At 39.0% G+C, this 22,236-nt stretch overlaps 1 protein-coding gene across 1 annotated transcript in view; it reads left to right on the forward strand.

The window, feature by feature from the left end:
- fgf11a (fibroblast growth factor 11a) overlaps positions 1-22,236 on the forward strand; it is a 114,835-nt gene that overhangs the window by 90,380 nt on the left and 2,219 nt on the right. Inside the window, exon 4 of the mRNA XM_059355467.1 lies at positions 20,211-20,409. Coding sequence (XP_059211450.1) covers positions 20,211-20,409 — 199 coding nt within the window. The remainder of the gene's footprint in view (positions 1-20,210; positions 20,410-22,236) is intronic.

The raw sequence follows: 22,236 nt of genomic DNA on the forward strand, positions 1-22,236 counted from the left end.
ACAATGAGATATTGTTTGAACAAAAAATAGGTAAGAATTGTTGCGTCGATCATCGTTATAAATGTATAATTTTATTATTAATTTGACACAGGGGCCACAGCAGGGGGCCAAGGGCTTCTTCACAGGGGCAGTGGCCCCTGGAGGCCCCTGTGTAGAACCGCCACTGCATACAACGCACATATGTGAATCTGTATTCACAGCCAGGGCCTCTGAAACCCCTTAAGAATAAGGGGCTGGTAGGCCGGTTTGATTGACAGGACATGCTGAACGTTACCACTAGTAATAACAAACAGGGCTGATTGTGGTCTTGAGACGAGCAAAATGGAAAGAGAGAGGAGCAGCAATGGATGCTGGGAGGGAGGGAGGGAGGGAGGGAGAGAGGAGGAGAAGGATGGCCTGACAGGCCCAGACTCATAGCGAACATAACGTCTCCGCTGGGAGCAACAACCGCCGCCATGCTCATCTTTCTCCTCTGTCTCACTTGTACAGCTTTTACTCGCCTGTCAGTCTGTCTTGCTCCCTGTCCGGCCATTTGTGTGTCAGGCTCTCTTGTGGTTTCCTCTCCTCTCCACTACTTTCCTCCTCCCTTGCTTTTCGTCACCCCGTTTTATTCAGAATATATAACCCTGTCTTGATGTGTCCCTTATCTGCTGTCCTTGTCCTAGCTCTGTCCTCTACCTCTCTGTTCTCCTTTCCCCTCGCTCCATCCTCGTCATCCTGAAGCCTTTCCCATCTCTCAGTCAGCTCTCCTCTCTTCCCACACTGTAAAAAATAATCTGTTTTATTTACGGTAAAATACCGGCAGCTGTGGTTGCCAGAACTTCACCGTAAAAACTACAGTGAGTGGGTTTTCTATTCTAAATTTAAATGTAAATATCAGCAAAAACTGTAATTTAGTCTGAATAATCCTGTTATTTTTCGGGTAATTGTGTCATTCATTCACACATCATGGTATTTCTCCATCAATTTTGCATGAAAATGTTATATTTTACAGCAAAACTGTGTTTCTTCCATTTTATGACAGAAAAAAAAAGTATAAGTTTTGTGCTATTCTTTCATTTACGGTAATTAAAAGTGTCTAATACAATGATATACAAGTTTTCATTTTATGCCCTATTTCTGATGTATTTGACAGTGTATTACTGTTATTTCTACAAACCTTTTTTACAGTGCACTCTTTATTTCACCATTCCTTTAACTGCCCATACACACAGTATACTGGATGTTCGGACAAATCTGATTCTATCTATCTTAGGCTAGAATCCATATGAACTGGCACTAGTGAAGAAAAAACATGTCGAGGTAACAGAGCTGAAACATCTCCCCAGATACCGATCAAGTCATGTTAGTTGGTGTCTTCTTATTTAATGCTGGCTCAGCAAAACCGTCACAGTGCCAAAGTAGTGCCAGCTGTCTCAGGTGAATGTTAATTGTTAGGGCATAATGCAGCAAGTACATGGAACATGAAGGTGGCATGCTGGGGGAGAATATTATGCAGCACAGCTCCAAATGTGTGATGTCACAAACTGATTGGAAATGTTTAATATAAAGGAGACATGGCAAGAAGAACCTTGCCAAAATGTTTTACACAATCACAATGATCTAAAAGATCTTCTTATATATACATATATATATATATATATATATATATATATACAACTTCAGCTCCTATAACATTTCTATTAGTATACAGTAGATATAGATAAATACATGTTATGGTCTTGTTTTTCCCCCATAAAAAATAGTGGCATTATGTAAAGAAAAATGGCATTCAAAAATAAATCCCAGTGAAAGTGAAAAATAATCTCAATATATAATAGTTTTAGGAAGGTTTTTTTTTTATCTGACAAATAAATTAATTAAGCACAAAAAATAAAAATACATTAAGATCAATGTTGTTGCTAATCACCGACATAGCACAAACTGTGAAAAAAAAGATTCCCCAAAGCATTTAGTATACATAATATACATATACATATTTTATATATACATATACATATTTTTATTATTATTATTATTATTAAAAAGCAAGAGTGGCATTATGGAAACAAAGCAGCATTTAAAGGGTTAACATTCTGAAATTAAATGAATATTTTGTAGTTATGATCAGGACTGAAGTTTGTGAAAATGTTACTCAGTAAAAGTGAAAAATCATTTTAATATGTATTTTTCTGGCAATTTTTTTTTTTCAAGATCGGGTAAAAAGGCAAAATGATGAAGTTAGGTCAAATTAAAAAAAAAATACCACAAAATAAAAAACTCCATTGACAGTTAAAGTTCTGCATTAAAAGTTACTGAGAGTTAAAGCTGAAAAATGGCCCAAAAATAAATGAATCAATAAAAGTTACTGAGAGGTAAACTAACCTGGGACAGCTCCAGTGTGAGAGAGAAAAGACTGAGCGTACAGATTCCCATACAGTTGTGACCTACATCCTTTCTCTTAAACACCTCACTTTGCTGCAGTTCAGTGATAATAATAATCAATAATAACTGAAGCCTGATCCTGTGGCGGTAACATGCACCAACTGACACTTTTTCATTGCAGAGCTGGATAGTCCAGCTGTACGAGGCCAGATGGGCTGTGTGTATCCATCTGTCTTTACACATCCTGAACAACACACACCTCTTCATCATCCCCACACATCACCTCTACCTTTATTCATCTGCTCTTTCTATTCATCCCCTACCTTCTGCCTCTCTTTCAATCATGTCCAACACCCTACAAATCTCAAATCCCTAAAGAGCAAATAACATTTGCGGTCACCTGTCATGTATCCATTGTCTCTATTAATTCAGGCACAATAAATGTGTTTGGAGGTCTTGGTATTAATACGAGGTCCAGGTCTATGCAGTGGCTGAACAATGCTCCTGGAGCACCAGGGCGCTCGGGAGTAGCTCAGCAGAGGTTAATGGTGGGGGGAATCTCCTTGTCATGGCTCCATTGTCTCAGGCGCTGGGACCCGCTTACCTGTGGGCACCTCCTGGAAATTGCTTTCTGATAAAAATAGTGCACAGCCGCAGACCTGGCCCACTTTATTAGCCGTGTGCTCTGGAAAAGCCTCCTGGGTAGAGAGATGGCAGCGGAGAGGGAGGAAAGGAGTGATGTGTGGATGGGTGGAGTGTGTGTGTGTGTTTCGGGGGGTTCTGAGATGTTGTCAAAGGCACACACACACACACACACACAGGAAAAAGTGAACCTGTGTATAAACACACACACACACACACACACACACACACACACACACACATATACACTCCCCTGTGTAATTTAGCCACCCTTCACATCCCCACAAACACACATGTGCAGCCAGGTATAAACAATCTGACAGAGGCAGGCAGACATAATTGGGCCGGACTCCGATACCCGGGACCAGCTCTGGCCAGACTCTACGCAGTTAACAGGGGAAACTTGGGCAAAGTAAAACTTTACTCCGTCAGATGACATTGTGGATCTGCACACAGAGGATAAACAAACACATCTCCACTTTGTGACCCGGTACTGAGAATCATTGGTGAGGTGGAATGGAGGAAGAAAAAAAAACATGTTCTGTCTCTTTGCACATGTAGCTTCAGTGTATTGATAACATGTTGGATGTGAAAGATATTTGTAATATATAAGATGTAACATTTATCCATATTTAATGCATATAGTAGTTCTTTTTTTTAAAAGTTGAACTTCAGCATTTATAAGCAGTTTATAAGTCCCAGTATATAGTATGCAGAAAATAGTACAATTTTGTGTTTTGTCATAAAAACAATGGCAATATGTAAAGAATAAGGTGGCATCCAGAGGATTAAAATCCAAAAAAAATGATTTAATTTATTTTCAGGACTGATATTTCCCAGTGAAAGTAAAAAAAATAATATTTTAATAAAAAAAATATAATCTAAAAAAAAATAAAAATAAGTACAAAAAATAAAAATGCATTAAGATATCAGCTAATGCTGATCACTGACATATCCCAGACTGTGAAAACAATTAAAAAATAAATAATTCCCAAGCATTAAGGTTACAGAAAAAAATGTTGTATTTTTCATTGAAAAATGAAATTGAATGAGTATTTGGTAGTTTTGATCAGGACTGGTTTGTTTAAAAATGGAACATGTGCCCATATTTAATGCATATCATTGTCAAAAATAGTGTAGAGTTAGTTCAACAACAGAATTAGCTTTTAATAGACTGTATAAAAGAAGTAGACGAAACATCTCCCATCCATTTGAGGACTACCGTTTTGAAGCCTTGAGTTTCATATTTTTTCTGTCACAGTCTTTTCTGGATCCAGAAGTGACCATATTTGCAGGAGAGAGTGGAGCTAAGTTGTCGGTGAATGCTAATGCTAGCTAGCTAGCGTGGTAAGCAAGGTACATCTGTAATTGCACCGTGATGTTAATTGCGATGAAAATTTTGGCTAGCCTTGAAACTAGATGTACTCAACCAGACATTTTAAGACCAGAAAGTGTTGTAATTAACGTTTATACTCTGTATCGACTGCCAAAACCATTTACATTATTACATTATTCATTGCAAGCCTCTACCCTGATTGACAGGTTACTGTGATAGTGACTTGCCAATCACAAAGTAGTCATGCTTTTGAGCACTCCTTGCTTTATTGTCTATTTTACTCTAATTAAGAGCATACATTTACAAAATGATGTAAATTAGAAAAATGTTGACTGAAATAATATTTCAAGTGGGAAGTACAGTCATTTTCTCATATACTTCTATACAATTAGAATTGTTTTGTAGAGTCTATATCCACTTCTTTTATACATGTCTATATTTAATAATAATATAATAATAATAATACATTTTATTTGGAGGCGCCTTTCTTGGCACTCAAGGACACCGGATTTGCTATTTGTTATGTCTGTGTGTCTTTGCCACCATCATAATTACTACAGCTGCTAGAGGGGTATGTCACTTGGTGAAACCATTGATGCTGTCGGTCTTGGGGGTGAAAGTCTCTGAGTACTTCACCACAAGTACAACTTATCTGACCTTTGAGCCACCAGTCCATGCAGTTGGCCAATAGCGTAGCCGTCTTGACGGTGCTGACCTTTGTTGAAATGAAAAGCTCAACACCGAGGACGCCAATGTTATTTATTTATTTATTTTTCCAGTTGCTATTGTCGGTTATTATCTGTGATCCACCATCCACTGTTATTTAAGCCTCCTCTCTCAGACTCTAAACTGCTTCTTTAAAAGAGGAAAGATTTATGCAGAGAGTTATGGGACAGGGGTTGATGGTATATATTTTTAAATAAATTGTGTGACCTTATTGTTCCATTAGCAGCAGAGTTAATATTCTAACTTTTAACAAGCCTGTTAGCCTTGACAGCTTTTTCTCCTCCCAAATAAAACTGATGTATAATCCAAAGATCAAAATGTCATGAGGAAGTAAACAGTAAGTGCAGTAAGCCCACAAAGCTGTTGAATAGTACCAACATTAATGTTTTTTCTAGTTGGTCAAGTGGGTCAGAAATCTACTTGCCAAAAATCAATTTTTACTTGCCCCTATACAGATTGTTATCAAATAACAACAAAAGACTAAAGTTAATTATCATGTTTAATCTAGCTACCATGCAAGCAAAAATAACCTAATTTTATCATTCTTGCTTTTAAACTTGCGGCAAACTGAGAAACACGTTGGAGTTTTGCCACTCATTCACTAAACTCCTGTGTACAGGATAATTGAGATGCTCTTTAAAATTGTCTTCACCAACTGCCATTTTATCACCATCAGAACTAGGCATGTGCAACTCCAGCCTGTTCTCTCGTTAAAAACGTCAATATAGGTTGCGTGTACAGTCGACGCGAAAAACAAGCTATGCCTTTGTATTTCACCGTCTGCTGTAATGCGTCCGCCGCCATCTTGCTGACGTAGTAGTGATTGACAGGCAAGTGAAGTTTAAAAGAGCAGATTCCTGTGATTGGAGACTGGATCAAACAAACAGTGAATTTTCACTCAGGAGAGCAGGGTTTGCATCCCATGCGAAAACAAGAGTAAACCATTTTTAACTTAAGTCACGTTGTTTCGTAAGTTATGTGAATCATGTTTTTGAACGTAACTTGCAGCACTCACCTCCGGCATTTACGTACATTTATTTACTGTTTAATCTGTCTTTTATAACACCTTCCCAGAAATTTTTTGCCCTAAACCTAAGGCCAGTGGTTTTACAACATGAATCTACAGAAAGTGCAGTATTTTTTTAACTGAACTTGTCAGTTTAAACTAGCTGCCATGCAAGCAAGATGCTGTTTGCTCTTGTTATGGTACTTCAAGACCATTTTTTGGGAACCTGAAGTGCCTTTAAAAACAACCTAATTTGATCATTCTTGCTTTCAAACTTGCGAAAAAACACGTTGTATTGCCACCTTCCCCTAATGCCAACCAACTACACTCCTGTTTCCAGCATAATTGAAATGCTCACTTGTGCTCCAGCATATTAACATCTTAACGTCTTTACCAACCGCCGTTTTTTCACAATTGCCTGATCAGTACTAAGCATGTGCAACTCTCAACAGATTTGAGAAAGATTCTACTAACATAGTTACTTCTTTCATCAGATCTGGAAACGATCCCTTTAAAGTAGGGGATCAATCCTTATTGTTGAGTCCCGGTATGTCCCAGCTGGTTTTAACATTTCGGTTGCCAACTACAGTGGTTAACCAACAACTTCTTCATCAAGTCTCTTGAGCTTCTTCCATTTATCGAACCGCCGGTTCCCCTCAAACCTCTATAATTTGCGTGTTGTTCAGCCCTTCTCCCTCCGCTCCCCTCCTGTTCCCTGCACTGTTTGTGGCCTCTTCTGAGCTCTCGACTGGGGACTCCTTTAGAGAAGCACCGCCCGCTAAATAGGGAACACCTCTGCTCACATGAGCAACCTCAGAGAGGAGGGGAAGAGGGAGGATGGGACCAAGGGAACAAGGGGAGAGATATATGAGGGGAGAAAAATTATAAAGGAAGGACAGGGGAGTTGGTGAAGGGAGATGTGGGGCATCATGAGGAATGAGGAGGAAGTGGTGACATGAGACAAGATTTCATATCCACCTTTAAATGCTGCAGCTATATCCAAAGCCATCACAGTAGCCTTGCTGCATATTCAAGAGTTACAGCTGTCTTGTTGAGTGGACAGGGTAGAGCCCTGTTCTGCATTCTGATCAGTGCTAACAATCCATAAACTAACACACACACACACACACACACAGACACTGTCACATACACACAAGAACACACATGCAGGTGTATGTCTACACTGTAACACATTTCTGTAAGAGCCAAATTGTGACAGTAACATACTGTTTTCCATTAAAAAGGTATTATACTGTAGAAAACAATGCATTCTGGGCAATATTTGTAGGTAGCTTGCCGTTTCCCATAAAATATATGATATATATCTATGATATTTTCTAAGTCTCTTCTTGTACACATTTTAATGGCTGTATATTACTTAACTAACTCATTCAGTATATGGTATATTAAAATTACAGAGGTTACAGTGAAGACAGCGCTTTATTTGTAGTAATTGGCGTTCAGACAATATATGCTCTATTTACAAAAAAATGCAGCATTGTATAATGCAACAATATTGCAACTAGCTTCAGCACTATACTGTGTTTTAGCCTACTGTAAAAAATCAATGAAATGCAGGATTTTACTGGAATTCAGTATGTGGTTTTATCACAGTGACATACTGTAAAGTAGATAACAGTAAGGGAACTGTAAAATTAACAGTAGAATACTGGCAACCCTGCTGCCAGTATTTTACTGTTAATTTACAAGACAATTGTTTACAGTGTAGATACATTTTATATGAGAATTTATAGTATATCAAACATAAATATGTAGAAAAGGTTCAAGAACACTTTTTTATTGTTAATTATTTCCTATGACTGGTTTTGCTCTTTATATGTTTCATGCTGTGCTATACGGCTGCCATGTCTTACAAAGCCAGTTATATGGGATGGATGGTCTGTGGTGATACAGAGAGTTACCACATCCATCATCACCCTGTGTTCTATAACAGCAAGCAGCAGTTCCTTTTCTCTGTGGAGACTGGCAGAAAGAAGGTGTGTGAGCGGGAGCGTATGAGGATGGTCTCTTCGAGGTATTTAGTTCACTGGTTTTCCTGCAGAGCTATTGTGAAGAGTAGGTCACAGAAATGATGCAGGGCTGAGGATAAAGTTAACTTCCCTGTTAACTTATGGGAACAGATGCACCAAATTCACACTCTTTGGAGTTGTTTTTGTATCCGCCTGATGAATGTAAGTGCAACATTTACTCTCTTTTAGCTCTGTTTTGGGCTACAAAAACTACTACGAAAAATGTGGCTTCGTAACTGCTAAATGCTCCATTATGTTCACGGGTTAGTCACAAACTTTGTCTTTGGTCTTAAGGTGTGTTCAGAACAAACGCAAAGCAAATTTTTGCCTGACGTTACTTGCACAAACAGCATTTTTTTTTAGTATTTGCAACTTGTGAATGTTAACAAACTATATGAGTACTTTTTCTGGAAAGCAAGGAGGCCACCATACTTGATACGACATGTTTTCATGCATGTATGTGCCATAAAACCAAGTAATGACCTGAAATGTATGTATGTATGTATGTATGTTTGTATGTATGTATGTTTTAAAGCTCTGTAGGACTGAGAAAACTGTGCAGTCAAGCGGTATATTTATATGAAGTTAATGAGATAACATGGTAAGTTATTGGCCTGTTATTATTTTCGTATGAAAGACTGATTTGCTTTAAAAATAGGCCTCTGTTAGCACAAGATGTAGGGCTATCAGTAAGTTTTGGCTATAAGTCTTGTATTAATTACTGACCGTTTCGCCTTGAAGCAGCTTATTATGCAAAAACATGTCATCAGTTATCATATTGTCATTACTATGGATTCAACATTCAGCCATTCCTCACCACCACTCAAACATTAGTGTCTCCTAGCACACACACACACACACACACACACATTTGACAGGTGGCAAACTGGCAATTAGTCAGTTCCCTCAACAAAGCTTTCAACAAAATCTTCTTACAGTATGACCTGAGAGGACCGAGCTGCCTACACACACACACACACACACCTCCTCCAACTCCTCTCCTCTGACCTTCCTCGGCCGCCCATCGAATCAGAAACTGCTTGTCTCTTTTTCTTTGAGTCAGCACTCTTGTTTCCTTTCCTCTGCTCTCTTTCCTTTCTCTTTCTCTCCCTCTTTTGCACTCTGATCGACCCCCCCCCCCCTCCCCCCCCCAGACACACCACCACCACACAACCCACCCCCATCCCCACCCTGTCACACACACTCACACACACGCAGACACACCTTCCTCCTCTGATGTGGCAGCAAAAAGCGTGCAGACACACGTGGCCTTGAGGAAGAAGATGGGAAGAAAAGCGAAGGATGGAGGAAGAAGGAGAGGATGCTGAGAGGAAGAAAGGATGAGGTAAAGGAGAGAGAGAGAGAGAGAGAGGGGAAGGGAAGACAAGAGAGGGGTAGAGAAGGAGAGATGAAAAATGCAGTGTAGAGGTAAGGCAGGTTATCTCTGGTTCCCTTTGGAAAATCCCCAAACGCACAGCGAGGGTCTGGCAGTCAAGGTGAGAAGCAGAGGACATCCCTCCCTCCCTCCCTCCCTCTCTGCTTCTTCCCCCTTGTGCACCCGCCTGCACCCTCTCCAGCTGTTCTCATTACAGCCTGTGTGTCTGCTTTAACGCCTCCTCTCATTTGTCTGCGTGTGTGTTCATGTCAAAGGGTTGTTTCATGCATGTGTCTTGTTTATTCGTCCTTTTGTGCCGTCGGACATCATGTTTGTTTGCATGTGTGTGTTTGGATGTTTTTTTTTCTGTCTATAAATGTGTGTGTGTGTGTGTGAGATGCCATTTTGTGTGTGTTTTTTTGGATGCTCTGAGCACATCAGCCCTGGTCGAGCTCCAGCTCTCCTCAGGGCGTCCCTGTAAATGCCAGAATGTTGGCACAGACGAGGACCCCTCTCCGTCTGAACTGCTAAAAACTTTGTTCTCTTCTCTGTCGGTCAGCAACTCATAGACACTCATGAGAGTTCACAAGAGCACTGAGAGGCCAAGAGGTGGAACTCAGACAGAGAAAAGACCTTTAAAGGCAGCAGTTACATTGTTGTGAGGTCTGTTTGATTCATGGTGAGCTGGGAGATCTGTCAGATCATTCAAAACTTGCTGTTCCCTGAGGACAAATGTACCATTTTGTGAGTTGAGTTTGGAACAAATGTTATCATACTTTTAAGACTAGACCTAACATTAGATGCTGTGACATTTTAAGGCGGATTTTTACTAGATGATGCTCTCTCTGCTAACACTCCCTGTTCATGGCAACTATCCAATTCTACTGTTTATTCCACACAAACCACCCTGAGGTTTAAAGTTCATTCTTCTCGTTTTCAACCAGCTTTATGCCATTTCAGTTTGGGTAGTATCTACAGTTAAACATTGTTAAACAGTCTTTCCTCCATATTGTCGACGTCTAACGAGTTACTTTTCTAAGTTACTCCCCCAAACAGTAACTAGTTAATTTACTAAGTTACCCTTTATTAAAGAAAAGTACTTTTAAAGCTCCGTATTTAAATGCTTTTTAAATGTGCCATTTGGCGTATTGTCACTTCTATTGTAAATAAATGTCCACTTATCAGAAGAAAACATGGAGAGCGTACCATCTCCAATTGACTGTATTTATTTATCTATTGATCATACAAACCGTGACAACTGTTACAAACTTGGTGGTGAACCCAGATTCAGCACAATAGACTTGGTTGGTCTTGGAAAATAAAGAGTTTTATTGCTGATTAGAATGGAAATCGTGGGAAGCAGCAGAAGAGGGGGAGATGAGTGATGAAGCTGAGGTTAACTGAGGGAGAGCTGGGCTCGCGGGAATGTCTCAGAAGAAGCAAGTGAAAACATGAAGGGTTGATGATCCTGGAGCTCAAAAAACACATGTTAGAAAGTTTGAACTAGAGGCAAAATAACAAGATAAGTTCACTCTTCTGGCTTGGCCAAGAGCGTATCTACAGTAGGCCGAACAATGATCTGCCAATGAGTGAGTGAAGAAGCAGGCTTCAGGCTGATGACTTGATGAGAGGCAGGTGTGCTGACTGGGAGGGTTGACAAGATGATTGACAGCAGGTGTGCAAGAGAAGCAGAGCTGAGAGTTCGGGAAGCCACGCCCACACACACAGACACCACAATAAGTATATTTTATTATTATTTTTTATTACACACACACAGACAGACCACAACGTAGATTTTTTTTCCTTATCTGTCACTATGTAAAGTACACATGTGATTCAAAACTAGACTAGTTCAAAACCTGGCACATGGCTAACCGCTTGCTAACGGTGAGCGTATTGTGTCACTTCTGGTGTTTCTGTGTGTTCATAGCGTCTGCTTGCTGCTCTCGCTAAATACAGTTAACTCTGTTAAAGTTACACATTATAGCGGATAATTGTCCGATTTACTTACACACACACTAGTTTTGCTTAAGCTCTTATATCTCTCCTTCTTGTAGTCTCATCTGTTTGTGTTATTCAGTTCTGTTAGCTTCTTAGCAGCTACCAACAGCTTCTCTCTCTGCTGCTTGGTGTGTTAAATGTTTAGCTCCTCCACTGCCTCCTTTACTTATAATGTTGCATGTAATAAGTGTAGCGTATTAGCTGTGTTGGAGGCGAGGCTTTTTCTGAATTAGAAGTGAGGCTCTGTATAGTCAGTGCGGGCTACTTGCTAAGAAAAAGTAATGCGTTACTTTACTCGTTACAAGAAAAAGTAATCTGAGTACTCCAACATTGGTCATCGGTCATCAACTATAAAATGCATAAACTGTTCTGGGGCATAATATGCAATATGGAGCAAAGCCAAACTTTTGTTTATCTCTGTATACTACCCATAGTGCAATGGCACAAAGCTGGTTGAAAATCAGCAAAATATTTCTTTAACCAAGCCCATGACAGTGGCCAAAGAATATAGGAAGACTGGGAGATACAGTCCACCCTCAGAACACATCAAACAACCTCGCTGACTAGTGTAATAACTGGAGTTGTCTTGCCTTTTTGTACCAGTAATTTACCATGGGAAAGCAAAATTAACCAAAACTGACATTCCTAAAATGTACAAACGGGTCACCAACAGTTAAATTGAAGGTATCATTGTTTTCTGATGCTGCTAAAGGTATTTTAATCAGTCATTACTGTAATAAGCCATACATATCAGTTCTGATTATTAACTGTAATATACTGAGCCAAAATATACTAATGGGGCCTTTAAAATAAGCTTGAATATGAATATTTTGCCCTTCTTGTCACTTTTTGTACAGCGTGCACTCCCACAGTAATACAGCAGACTCACACAGCTACAGTAAGGATGACACATCTCTTTTTTAGAGTGAAACATTTCCTAACAGCACTGCTTACAAGTTGTAGTGCAAGTCAACCAGAAAAATGTTGCTTTTCAAACACCAGTGAACAGACTGTTTTCTGGTGCTGCTATTGGATCTGACAGAGTTGCTATGAATGAAAAACTTGTTTTTTACTCAATAGTTGATATTTTTTAACTTTTGAGTTGACTATAGCATAGTCAGAGAATAATAAGCTGGCTCGGAAATTCAAGTTTTTATGTAGACGTTTGTTAGTTTCTTCCCTCCTGTAAGTGCTGAGTGATGGTTTCTACAAAGCATTTGAGAGAGCAGTGCTGATGATAACACTACAGAATGCCAGCGGGGCTACATGTTGTGCATAAATTAATAAATGATAATTACTCCTATCTTTAGACAATTATTTTGCAAGCTCCTCTGATGCTTCCTCAGCTGTTTGTCCTCAATTAAAGTTGTTTTTTCCTGCTCATTTGCTCAGATAATAATCAGCTTTGCTGGTAAACAAGCTTTTGTAGGGCTAACCTTGCTCTGTGTGCTTTTAGTGCTGATTCTTATCCTTCTGACAAGAGTTGCATCTGCAGGTAAATATTTCATCATTGACTATAGAGGGACAGAAATGTCCTACTTTATTTCAACGTTATTCTCAGCCCAAATCCTGCATTCCCACTGCTTCATATTCTGCTGATAGCTTTATTAACCAATGATTCAATACTAAGTAACACTCACAGCTGTAGCACAACATCAAGTTTCACTGTTATTGACTCTTGTCAGATCTTCAGATGTGCTTAATGACAGAAAATGCTTCACATATAATTACATGATACACTAACTGTATTCTCAGGGACATTAAAGCTGATTTCTTGTGTCATCTCACAAAGTAATTCTGCCTACATTAAAATAAAACAACCCACTGAATCATGTGCCTTTTGGACGAAAGAAAACAGCTCTCAATTCATGTTCAATCCAATATATTTTTACAACCCGAGCCATCCCCTAAAAAAAAACTGTGTCCGCAGGATATCTTAAAGACAGTTTCTTTTTTATTGGATTGTGAAATGAAGAGACAGGAGGGACGGGAGAGAGACGGGGAGGCTGAAGATGTGACATGACAGACAGTCCGTCGACTGACTTGTTTTTGAAGCAGAGTTGACCCTTTGGCCTTTATCATGACATGATCCTAATCCCAATGCAACAAAGACATAAAATAGCTTGTACAAACCTGTAAATAGGAAATGAGGGAGTTTCATATAAAAACACTTTTTTAACAATATAACAAGATTTAACTCTTTTAGAAGTATTTTGACTTGTTATCCTCCTCAAGCCCCAAAGATTAAAATCTTCATATGTTACAAAAAAGGCACACTTATAATCAATCCCACAGCAGACAATGAGGTTGAGCATTTTGGATGCAAAACATTTGTTGTTGTTGTTGTTGTTGTTGTTGTTGTTGTTGTTGTTGTTGTTGTTGTTGTTTTGGCACTATTGCAGGAGAGGTCCCAAGATTTTAGATTACAATTTAGTGTTCAGCACCATGGACTGTATGTTAAAATGGATAATATGTCTCTACTTCTTCCCTCTTGAAAATAATGAAGCCAATTTATCTTGGATACTGGTGCTGCCATCTTCCACCCATTATGTCATTTGGAGTGTAGTAGTGATCAGGTTTGGAGTCACGGTGTCAAGGTCCTACCCTGAATTTTCAGCCTACTTTGACATACATCAGAGTTATAAGAAACTACCCAAAATGACAGAAACCATCTTGGGGGAAATTTTTTTGGACATGTACTTGGACATGATTTTTTTCTTACTTTGCCCCATGTCAATCCATACATGAAAAGGTGCTCTCTAGGGTGTCCTTCCAGTAGATAAAAACACAACAAAGTGGCCTTTAGTGTGTCATTCCATTGGAGGAAACATGACATATTGCCCTCATGGGTGTCCTTCCAGTGGAGAAAACACAATATATTGCCCTCCTGGTTGTCATTCCAATTGAGAAAACATGAAAAGGTGCTCTCTAGGGTGTCCTTCCAGTGGACAAAAAACAACAAAAACAATAAATGGGCCTTTAGGGTGTTATCCCATTGGAGACAACATGATATATTTCCTTCTTGGGTGTCCTTCCAGTGGAGAAAACATGATAAAGTGGCCGTTAGGGAGTCATTACAGTGGAGAAAACATGATAAAAGGGCCCTCTAGTGACTCCTTGCATTGGAGAAAATATAATAAAGTGTTTTGGGGTGGCTTTCCAATTGAAAAAACATGACAAAGTACCCTGTAGCATGTCCTTACAAGTGTCATGTAGGGTGTCCTTTCAATAGCGAAAACACAATAAAATGTCTTCTAGGGTGGCATTTCATTGGACAAAACATGAGGAAGTGTCCTCCAGGTTGTCATTCCAATTGAAAAAACATGATAAAGTAACCTGTAGCATGTCCTTACAGTGGAGAAAATATAAGAGTGTCATAAAGGCTGTCCTTCCAGTGTAGACTTCCCTGTCCTAACTCATGACTTCGTAACACTGACGTCCCATGCTTATCAGCCAAAATATCTATCAACCCGGTAAACATTGGCAGTTGCTTACAAAAACCCATTTTGCTTGAATGAGGCCATCCATATCCCAGTGTGCACTTGGTGTTGGTGCAACAGCGACAGGAAAGCCAGTATTGATCAGTTGTAGTTGCTGACACATGTAACTGCAAACATCATTTACTGAAAGCTGTAAAAGACGTAAAAGATGAACACATCTCATGTATTTCCCTTGTCATATACAGTACAAACACACTTGCATGTGCCCTATCGACGCAGTGAAATACATTTGTCCTCTGGGATGCGGTCGATAAGTGTCTGCGACTTAAATCCCCTGGATTAACCTGTGGTTGCCCAATCGCAGCTTGTAAATCGTTTTAAGTTCTTCACGCTCGGTTGTGTCGCCGCGTTGCGCGTCCAATCAAAGCCTAATCCAGGTTTTTTTCTGGACTAATGCCTATTGACTTTTCACAGAGGTCTTACATTGAATCAATTCCCCAGCTGAGCGTACAGGAGGCTCAATGGTTAATGGCAGCCTGTGAAGGGGGCTGGATAATGTCTTTAGGTGTCAACGGATGGAAATGAGATGACAGCGTGTGTCATTACAGGAGACTAATCCTACTGTACTTTCTCCGTATCTCCTTTCTCACCTCTCATGTCGTCTTTTTCTCATTTCATTTTTTCTCCGCTTTCTCTTGTTTTCATCTTGTCCCCCCCTCTTCTGCTCCCTCTCCTCTGTCTGTGGGAGTGATGAGGGAGGCAACCAGTTCATCCGTCACTGTTGATGTTGTGAGTGTGTGTGTGTGTGTATGCATGTCATCTGGCACCGGGTGGCCTCCCACTGATGTAAGAGGGATCCGTCATGTCTCTCTGTCACAACAGCAGACATGCATGAGTGGATGTACACACCCTCACACACACACACACACACACACACCTAAACACACACATGCAATCCACTTGACTCCTCTGAAATGATCTGAGTGTAGGATATGTTACAAACTCTGGTGTACAAAGGTTGGTGTGATATCTTATAAAACATGACTGTTTAATTTAACGTTACGAAAAGGTTGCATGAACGCTGCTTTAAACATGTGACAGTCGCTGTTTTAACTCTCTGACACTTGCGTGAGTATCAGGAATGGCATGGACATTTTTCTCTGCCCCCTGACCTCAAATTATCTGAATAAAAATGGGCTCTATAGGTACCCCGACTCTCCTGTTACAGACATGTCCACTTTATGATAACCTCATGCAGTTTGGGGCAAAAATGGTGCCGTTTTTTGTTGTTTTTGTGTGTGCATGTAGTCTTATTTTCACCTATTGTGATTGAATATTTCTGCACACTGGGATCCTTAAACAATCTTGGAATTGCATAAATTGGGTATGACAGGAAAGCTGAGATTCTTATGAATTTAATGAGCCCAATTTTATTTGTGAGATGATGTTAGTCCCCTGCCATTTTACCGTAGTGAGAATATTTTTTAAACTCTACCTCACTGTATAAAATGACCTGTTGTGACCTCAAGGATAATCACAGCCTCATGAAACTTTACAACCACAAACTAGAGACCTAGGGCATTCAAAGGATTTATAGCTTTCCAAGGTATAGAGGGAGTGCTTGACGTCCATTGCCAAAAAAATGCAATCCTTGCAGAAATCTCCCAAATGTCTAAAATTTTGATACAAAATCACAGCATGGGTTTTTCTATAGTGTTCATATAGGTCTTGGTGTCTTATTGTGGTTATTTGGAGGGACTTTTGACTATTTTTTAAAAATCAATTAATCAATTAATCAAAGTGGTAAAAAAAAAAGTACAAAAAGAGTATGAGATCTCATAGTCAGCAATGTGTAGCCTCAATGTGGTCCTCTTTATTTAGTTAATTTGTGAGGTAAATTGGTCATCTATTACATAAAAACACAGAAAATGTTCTAATAGTTTTTCTCATTCACCTCCCACCAAATAAACCAAGGTATGTGCCCTTGAGTTCTACACAGCAGTGATATTATACTGCAATATTTTTATATGCATTTGTGCATCCCAAATCGTATAATACAACATGATGGGATTTTTAGCAAATTCTGCTTAAAATGCTTTAAAAGAACTCGAATTTGGTGCATAATTAGCAGCCCAGAAAGAAATAATTGTGTGGATATATGGCTGCTCTGCAACTCGAGTGGTTTTTAGCGTGCTAAAAGAGGCCTTTTGAGGAGAGCTGAGCATTATGGAGTGGCAAGTAGACATGAGTTAATTTTGGAGCAGCAGCAGCAGCAGGAACAGTGACAGGAGCCTCGGACTGCCTGTGTGTTTGGAGCAGCCCCTGCTGAACACAAGAGGAACTGCAGCAGTGATAGTAAAGCCTCATTCCTCTTTCAGATGAGGGCAATGAGAGTTATTGGACACAGGTGACAGTTAGCTTTCGCTGGTTTTATTCAGTATCTTGTTGGATGATTTAACTGAAGAGGTGTAAGAAAACCCCTTTCAGGTTGTGATGGAGAGAGAGGATGATCAGTGTGAAGTCAGCCTGAAGTCTAGTCAGAGTAAACGCTCTGCAGACAGATGTGCATCTGTCCCCTGTGTCTGCTGGGTGAATAATGTCTCTCTATAAATGACTGCTTAATAGTGTGTTATCCTATAAAGCAGCTTCACTGATGGCACCCTGAGTGTGTGTTTGTGACTAAGTACATGTGGTTGGCTTCTGGCCAGGACAGAAGTGAAGAAGATCTGATGTAATTAAAATGAAGTTTGATATGTGAGGGTTGAAGGTTCCCATATGTTCAAATATTTACAAATGCCAGATGAAAAAAAGTATAATGATGAAAAGTTTTGTGAATAATCAGACATTCTTCTGACTGGATGAAATTAGCTCCCTGTATGCCTTGCAGAGGTGAGTGTACTCGTGAAATCATGCATGCAAGCTGCACGTTAAGTCTCTCTGTTTCCCTGCTGGGGGATTGAGTCAGTGTAGCACCATGCTAAGCATTACACGGAGTTGAAATACATTAAATATTAAAGGTGTATTTTATAAGGCAAAATCATAAATGAATGATTTTCTGAAAACAGAACTGATGTGCTCATGTTTGTCGCTTGACTTATCATGTTTACTGACTAGAGGTCATATTTGCAGCATTTGATATTTAAACATGGATTTGAAAGGTGATGGAAGGCAAGAAACCATCTGCTTATATGCATAATCATGTCAACAAGTGTTGCTATTGTGTTAATATTGTTGGCTTGGGTATAGGGTTGCAAATTCCGGGAATTTTCAAAGTGAACTTAAATATAGATGGGGAAAAATATATTTAAGCATAATCTTGTCTAAAACAACCAGCAGGGCTGCTGAGGCCACACCGCGGATTGAGACCACGCCCCCTACTGAGGCAGCGCCCCCTACATGCACTGTGCATCAAAATTTGATGCACAGTGCAACATTTAATGTTCAGTTATTTACATGTTGAAGCATTTATACATTGGACTTATTTGCAGGGAGAGGGGCTCTTTTCATTTTTTTCATTGAACATCTTCAATGGGGATTTTTATTTTATTTTTGGAGGGCGGAGGGTCATTTTACTTTTATTTTGAATGGGTGGAGTGGGGGACAGATTAATATTTAACTCAACATTCATGTTTTAGTTGTTGAATAAAAGAATTGATCGTGTAATAAAATAATTAAAACTTCATAAAGTTCTGACGAATAAATCAGTTTAAATGTCATGTTTTTAAATGTCTGCTTAAGACAAAACAAAATTGATGATACTTATGTTTGTATATGATACAGTTAGTTTAAATTACCCCCAATTTCCAGTTAATTCCCATAAATTCCCATTATTCCCATGAAAACTTTCCGATTTGGAATATTTCCAAATTCCCGCAGCTTAAGTTACCATGGAAAAGTTTCTAGAAACTTACCGGAAATTAAACAATAATTGTCCACCCCTTTGCAACCCTTGTTGGGTACCATTTGCATTTAAACCAATTACGGTACCACCTGGAATTCACGAACTAAATAGTACCATGGTTTTAGCTCTGCCTGATCACCAACTGTGCACCGGATTTTTCTAGGATTTTTCTAATTTGAGAAACAGTTCAGATTTGCCTGCAGTGTGAATATAGCTTAAATGAACTTGAGTTTGTCTGTGTGTGTGTGTGTGTGTGTGTGTGTGTGTGTGTGTGTGTGTGTGTGTGTGTGTGTGTGTGTGTGTGCTTGTGATGAAGCTTTACAAAGCAGGATATAATCCTATAAGGTCCCCCCCTCCCCTGAATCCACACACATATGCATACCCACATAGAGTGCAGATGAGATGCAACACACTGCAGTGCAAACACAGTTAATGATAGCAATCTGATTACACCTTCCAAGAGACTCCAGACCTTTGGATTTCACTCTGTCCTATTAGAGCTAAGTTAATGGGTGGGTGAGGAAATGAATGGCTGCCTAAGTGAATGGATGTGTAATTAAAGAATGGGCGATACAGTCAATGTAATTAGCTTGTTTATGTGCGGTACAATGGATATAGGCAGACGTTAGGGCCCTGCGCCTGCGGTGGCAGACAAGCAGAGAGAGAAGACGGAGAGCAGGAGGAGGAGAGGGTGAGAAGGGTGAGTGAGAAATGAATGAGAGAGAGAGCAAACTCCTTATTCAGGCCTTTTCTGCTCACCCGTCACATCAAGGCTCCAAATCAATCCTGCAAATTGGTTTGTTCCTCAACAAGGTTACCAAATGACGGAGGGATGGGGGGAATGAAGTGGAGAAGGAGAGGCAGAATATGAGATAGAGAGGGAATATGTGAGAGCTGTAACAAGAGGGAGATAGAGGGAGGAGGGTGGGGAGGGGGTGTCCCGGTGTTGACGTATTGTCTAATGCAGAGCTGTGTGTGTGTGTGTGTGTGTGTGTGTGTGTATCTGAGGGCTGAAGGCCGACAGTTAAACCATAGCAAGGGTGAAGGATCCGGGAGATTGTTGTTTGTTACAGGTAAACCGAATCCACTGAGTTATGGCATCCCAGCTCACAAACCACTTTGTCTATGTGGCAAATAGGCATGCACACATGTTGGGGTGAGTTTGTGTGTGTGTGTGCAGTTTGTTGATGCAGCCACAGATGCTCCTGTAACCCTGTCACGATGAAATGTGGAGCCCATTTCCTCCCATTCCCAGCTGAGTCCAGTGGAATTGGAGAGTAAATATATAAATAATAGAACAGATAAAAAATGGCAGACACTCTAAATGTGTTATTCCTCTCCACTGACCTGATGTGTGTGGTATTGTCTCTTCTTGTGTGTGTCTTTCAGGAACACTTCACGCCCGAGTGTAAGTTTAAGGAGTGTGTGTTTGAGAACTACTACGTCACCTACTCGTCGATCCTGTACAGACAGACCCAGTCGGGTCGGGCGTGGTACATCGGCATCAACCGAGATGGACAGGTCATGAAGGGAAACCGTGTCAAGAAGACGAAGGGAGCTGCGCACTTCCTGCCCAAACTCATTGAAGGTACAACAGATAAAAATATGCCGTACAAGCTGTTTAAGAGGTACTTTACTTGAGTATTTGGTAACACTTTACAATAACCAACTAAATAATGTTTGTAGATGGTTTATAAACCAATAATTAACATTTACAAAGTGCTCTACATATTTAATCTTAAAAAAATGTTCAACCAATTTCTCAAAGGTATACGAATCATTTCAAAAATCATTAACATACTTAATATGGTGTTAAAAATGTTAAAATGAGTGCAACTAAAACTAATAATAAACTATTAATTATAATGTAATTGTTTGTTAATGGTAAAGTAACTATAAATGTACATTAATATACCATCTATTTGCCATTTATAAATTATTTAGTTAGTTAAACATTAATAAATTATGTATTTACCATTCTAAATGGCCTATATACGGTTTATAAATGATGATTAAACATTAATAAACTATCTGTTTACCATTTATAAATGATGGTTATTGTAAAGTGTTACCGAGTATTCCCATTTTATGTAACTTTACACTTCTACTCCATTCTATCTATCATTTGATCGGTTCTGTTATTGATAATCTAACCATGTTTCCCCTTTAAATCCAGCTGATTTATAAGAAATCTCTCATATAGAAATAAAACTAATTCTAAAATGACTCGATGGAAAATGAGTAGAAAGTGAGAGTTATCCTGAAAGATGCCCAGTGCTTTTATTCTGACTGCCATCTGCCAAGAATATTCAGTCCAGAATAGGTGTGAGCGATATGCTCCTAAAATAATATCATGATATTTCAGGGTATTTTTGCAATGACGATATTATTGACAACATGACAAAATACAGAAAATATGATTTTTATCTGTATAAATAAAAATCATACAACAAAATAAAAATGAACCATAAATGTAAATTCTAGTGTAAAGTGCAAATCTCAAAAGTTGCCAAATATTTTTACTCTTGTCTCTTCTGTGCAAAATAGAAGTATTAGAAAAATTATAAAAATGCTCCTGCAAATGTCAGTGGTGGAATGTAACTAAGTACATTTACTCATGTACAATTTGAGGTACTTCTACTTAACTTGCGTATTTCCGTTCATGTAACTTTATACTTCTACTTCGCTACATTTTAAAAGGTAATTATTTTATTTTTTATTCCAAGATCAATCAAGATTTAACATAAAAAAATGTGACTCAACATTTTTTTTAGAAATTTAACCAGACAAAAGTATATTCAGTACTTAAAATGAGTGGTTACCATGACGACAGTAAAATGCTGCTTACATAAATGCATCAAAAATAATTATCCAACAATATATATAAATATAATATATAACAATCTGAGTGGGTTATTCTGCACAGCAAGTATTTTTAGTTTTGTTCCTTTAAGTACATTTTACTTAAAATTATTTGACGTCACTACGTTAAGAAGTAAGTAATGTTGCCATTATCACGATATGCATTTTTTTTTATCACTCAAAGACAGAAACATAGGTAATTACTACACATAGTATTATTCAAAGAATTTTACAATAATGTGCTGAAAGCAGCATGTTTATTTAGCGGTCTATGTGCCTGATGATGAACAGAAATACATAAGTTTCTACACAGATCTCATTCCACAGTGTAACACAGTCAGCACTGAAACAAAATAATTTAAATGAGACTTGCTCCCAGTTTAAACACTAACCTTACACAGACAGCATTAAGCTACAGCTAACAAAGCTAATGTTAGTTAGCAAAGTTACAGACTGCTGGTTGGAAACTCCCTAAACGTACATTTTAAGCAGACCAACTTTTCCAGTTGTTTTCGAGAGCTTATCTCAGCAAATCAAACCAATTAAATACATT

This window comes from Centropristis striata, chromosome 17 (assembly GCF_030273125.1).
Source record: "Centropristis striata isolate RG_2023a ecotype Rhode Island chromosome 17, C.striata_1.0, whole genome shotgun sequence".
Taxonomy (NCBI): Eukaryota; Metazoa; Chordata; class Actinopteri; order Perciformes; family Serranidae; genus Centropristis; species Centropristis striata.